The sequence below is a fragment of the Terrapene carolina genome, unplaced genomic scaffold (assembly GCF_002925995.2).
Source record: "Terrapene carolina triunguis isolate 2854851 unplaced genomic scaffold, T_m_triunguis-2.0 Scaffold212, whole genome shotgun sequence".
Classification (NCBI taxonomy): domain Eukaryota; kingdom Metazoa; phylum Chordata; order Testudines; family Emydidae; genus Terrapene; species Terrapene triunguis.
This window is the reverse complement of record NW_020664563.1, coordinates 25,812-30,107: the sequence shown is the minus strand read 5'-3', so window position 1 is coordinate 30,107 and position 4,296 is coordinate 25,812. Positions and strand designations below refer to the sequence as shown.

Sequence of the window (4,296 nt, the reverse complement as noted above, 5' to 3'; positions counted from 1 at the left end):
GGCCCCCCCCCCCCCCCGCCGCCCCCAGTCTGGCACCTGAGGTGGCCGCCTCAGTTTGCCTCATGGTAAGGCCAGCCCTGTTTAAGGCCCCTTGACACTGCCAGAGTTGTGAAAAAAAGAACTTGTTTGTATATGAGAATTTGTCCCTATGTTGTCATTTACACTTGTGTAAAGTGGGATGGATAGATTTAAGCTGCAGCCACATTCATACAAAATCTCCTAGCAAAAACAAAATGGACAGCAAATTTGCATCAGAGTTGTGTTAATTATTTGGTAAGTGGAGGAGTCCCTAGAAGAGTCTATTTGTTAACTGTTAGTTTTAAAGAGTGTCCCAGAGCATGGTGAGCCCAGGGTCAGCGCTCCTTCATACAGAATACACTGAGAGCACAGTTTCTTAAACTATAGATACTTGCACAAATCATCAAAGGTATTTTAAAGTTACAGTGTAACTAACCCCCAGTATGGGGAGGAAATTACACACAAGTATAGAGAGTCTAGAGTGTCTGATCAGTGCCATATGAAGAGAGAGAAGGACTTCCTATTACATATTGCCAATATTAGTGCTACAATCTTTGTTTATATGTATGCATACATACATGTGGAACACCTATTAGTGCAGTTGTTTCTTCATTAATCACAAACATGTTAGAAGGAAATGGAGCAAGTCAGCCATTTGCAACAGCTCTGCCCTGGGGGTTCTTAGAAGAACTAGTAATGGGCGGGGGGGGGGGGGGGGATTTTCAAAACACAAAGTGACTCTTGGTGCAGGGGTCCCTGTGACTTGTGCTCCGACATCCCTTAGGAGCTTCTGAAATTCCCAGCTGACACAGCTAAGACAGGCATTTTCCAGCCAGGGACCTGCAAATCCAGCCCCATTCTTTCTCTGTAAAAGTGTTTTCTCTCTGACCTCAGGGAGCAACCTGGAAAATTCTAATGTGACCCCTAGAAGTTCTCATAGCAAGCGTGAAGTACCTCAAGTAGGATAGAATGAGAAATCTCAGAAAAGTGGCTATTAATAAAAACAACAACAACAAGAAAAATTGTGAAATAGCTGAATAAGAACTGTGCCTTGTCAGAGGGGCTGGGGACTGTGGATTTGGATAATGCACAGAGAAATCCAGGAAACAGGAGAGGACTTTGAAACATTTAGAGCAAGGCTATTTCTTAACAGCCACAAATCACATTCTCATCTCATGAGATCATTGCACTAAGCACTAAGCCTGGCTTCACAGAAAGCATATATATCGTTCTCTCCTTGTGCTTCTAGTCCTGTATAATGGGTCACAAATCTATAATCTACAGGGGAAACAGCAGACTTGGCACGTATAGATCCACCAATTCATTCAGTATCTCCAGCTATTTACACAATAGACCCAATCATCCCCGATCTAAATAGCCCAGCTCCAGATCTGCAGTTAGGGATTGTGAACAGAAACCCTTTGTAAAGATTCATGTGTTTGACCAGGGAATCTGTAGCTGGCCAGTTCAGTAGTGTAACTGTTGCTTTCTCAGGTTGTTCCAGATGCAGGGTTAGCGCTCTGTATTCAGGGCTAGATTGCAAGCTGTATGAGAGGTCTGTGCAAGGGAGCGGGAGGAAGAAGGAGTGAGCACTAGTCTGGTACCCTTGCACAAGTTGCCCAGCCTTGTCCTGTCAGAGTCAGCCACACACCTGCTGACCCCCCACTTCCCACAGAAGCTGTGTGGGTAGGGTCAGGGAATGGGTTGAACTTTTGTTGCCTTCTGCTCAATGAGATAGGTCTGCTCCCTGCACATGTATGGAGAGTAGGGTCATTTGTTGGTAGCCTTAGCCAGCACAAGTGAATTCCCCCCTACAGCAAGGAGGAAGCAGGAAGGAATTGTGACTATACTCAGGTCTACACTAGGAAATGAGGACGGTATAATTCCATAGCTCAGGGGTGTGAAAATCCACATCTCTGAGTGAGGCAGTTAAACTGACCTAGCCCCCCTGTAGACAGTGCCTAGCACCCGCCTCTAGGGGAGGAGGGGCACCTAAACTGATGGGAGAAGTCCTCCTGTCTGCATAGGTAGGTAGTATCTTCACTGCAGCACTACAGCAGCGCATTTTAAGTGTGGTGTTTCTTGAAGCACAAGCCTTCAGGGTTACCTGTGGGGTCTGTCACTGACACCACTCCTCGCTCAGTGTGGGCATCAGCCAGCTCAGGATCAAGCCAAACGGCAGTACAGCCCGGATCCCATAGACTCCCCGCGAGCTCCGGGACCAGGACCGGGACCGCCCCACCGCGGCTACGCGTGCTCCCAGGGCCGTGTCCGGGGCAGCCGGCACCGGTAGGCTCCATGAACTCCGAGGTCCGGGGAAGCTGACGGCCCCGCGAACTCCGGAGTCCGGGGCAGCCGCCCGGCCCCGCACCGCGAGCTCAGGGGGCAGCGGGGCCGGCCGGCTCTGGTCCGAGGCAGCCGCCCGGCCCCGCGGTGTCCGGGGAGAGCAGCCGCCCCGCCCCGCGCGGCGGGGGTCCGGGGTCGGGGTCCGGGCTGCCGCTGCCCTGCACCCGGCCCCTGCGGCCCAGATAACAGTCAGAGCAACATACAGGGAAAGACACCCTCCCGCTGCTCTTTGGAACAATACTGATACAGCATGTAAGAGAAAAGCAGGTAACTGTCCTTTGTGTTGGACAGGGCAGCATGCAGGACCTTGCCTCACGCCTTGCCCTCCAACACAACACCGGGCTAAATATTTGCATGTTTAAATGCCCCCATCTAATTTAAGAAATTGAAGCAATCTTGCCTGTAAATCAACAACCATTTTGTCTTCTGCACAAACACTCATTGTTCTCACCTCTCCAGACATGTGTGTGGCAAGGCAGCTAATCCTTTGCACATTTTGTCGAGCAGTTATTTCCTCAGCTTTGAGCAGACCGTAGGAGAAGGCAGGACAAGGCGGCTCCAGCTCTCTCTGTGATGCAGCTTTCCGCTCTCCAGCATATATCAAGGCTCTCTCTGCCCTGGAGCTGAGCCAGACACTCCAATCACACCCCACAGAGTAATCTCAGCTGCGGAGCAGACAGGGCTCAGCAGACGCTAGACCAGGGGGTGGGCAAACTTTTTGGCCCGAGGGCCACATCTGGGTGGGGAAATTGCATGCAGGGCCATGAATGTAGGGCTGGGGCAGGGGTTTGGGGTACAGGAGGGAGTGTGTGGGGGGGTGCGATGTGCCGGAAGGAGCTCAGGGCAAGGGGTGGGAGCGCAGGACGGGTGCGGGGTGTACAAAGGGGCTCAGGGCAGGGGGTTGGGGTGCGGCAGGGGGCTCAGGGCAGGGGATTGGGGTGCAGGACGGGTGCGGCAGGGGGTTGGGGTGCAAGGTGCAGGAGGGATTTGGGGTGCCAGGTCCGGCCTGGCACCGCTTACCTGGAGCGTCTCTGGGGTGGCAGCGGTGCGCAGCAGGGCTAAGACAGGCTCCCGGCCTGCTCTGGTCCCATGCCGCACCGCGCCACTCCCAGAAGCGGCCGGCACAACATCCCTGCGGTACCTGGGGCGGGAGGGTAGAGAGCTCTGCACACTGCCCTCGCCTCTCCCTGACAACTCTTAGTGCTATCCTCTAGGCTCCTGTTGGTGAAAGGTATCAAAGAAAGGCTATCCCCACAGACAGCAGTTCAGGGTTCATTCGCCTCAGAGTTACATGTTGGCAACACAGTGCAAAATCCCCACACAGCCCCTCCCCATGTACCCAGCCCACTGCAGCAGGACCACTGAGAGAGGGAAGATAGGCTTCTGGCATGCCCACTCTGTTATCCCTATGCCTTGACTGTGAAGGCTGGAGCCAGTTCACCCTAATGGCAGCAGTGACATCTGGCCACAGAGATCTGGACCAATATGCATTTCACATGGTGATTATTAATTATTGCAACTGATTGCATACAGGTGTATGCCATCCCACTGGGGTAGTGCCAGGATGCCTTCATGTACCCAAAAGAAGGTTAAGAGGTGACTAGATCACGGTCCATAAATATCTGTGTGGAGAGAAGTTATGAAACAGCAGAGGGCTAGCAGCCCTCTTTGAGCTAGCAGCCAAAAGTAGAGCAAGAGTACATCCACTGCAAACAAAGGTGTGATTGTAGCATAGGTAGGCAGCTAGGAGAGTCTGAGAGAGACCCATCCCAAAATATTCCTATAGACTAGTGCTTGGGGCACTCACCTGAGAGGAGGAAGATCTGGGGTCAAGTCTCTGATCTAGCTCAGGCAGAGGAGGGAGTTTAACCAGGGTCTCCCAATCCCAGGGGACTGCCCTAGCTATTTGATGCACACAGCAGCCAGTCCCCA

The 4,296-nt window shown here is 52.5% G+C and overlaps 1 protein-coding gene across 1 annotated transcript in view; it reads right to left on the bottom strand.

Moving 5' to 3' along the window:
- The window catches only part of RGS5 (regulator of G protein signaling 5), a 94,408-nt gene extending 91,488 nt beyond the window's left edge, over positions 1–2,920 (bottom strand). The window contains exon 1 of the mRNA XM_026656143.1: positions 2,816–2,920. Coding sequence (XP_026511928.1) covers positions 2,816–2,859 — 44 coding nt within the window. The 5' untranslated portion in view covers positions 2,860–2,920. The remainder of the gene's footprint in view (positions 1–2,815) is intronic.
- Positions 2,921–4,296: the final 1,376 nt, after the last annotated feature.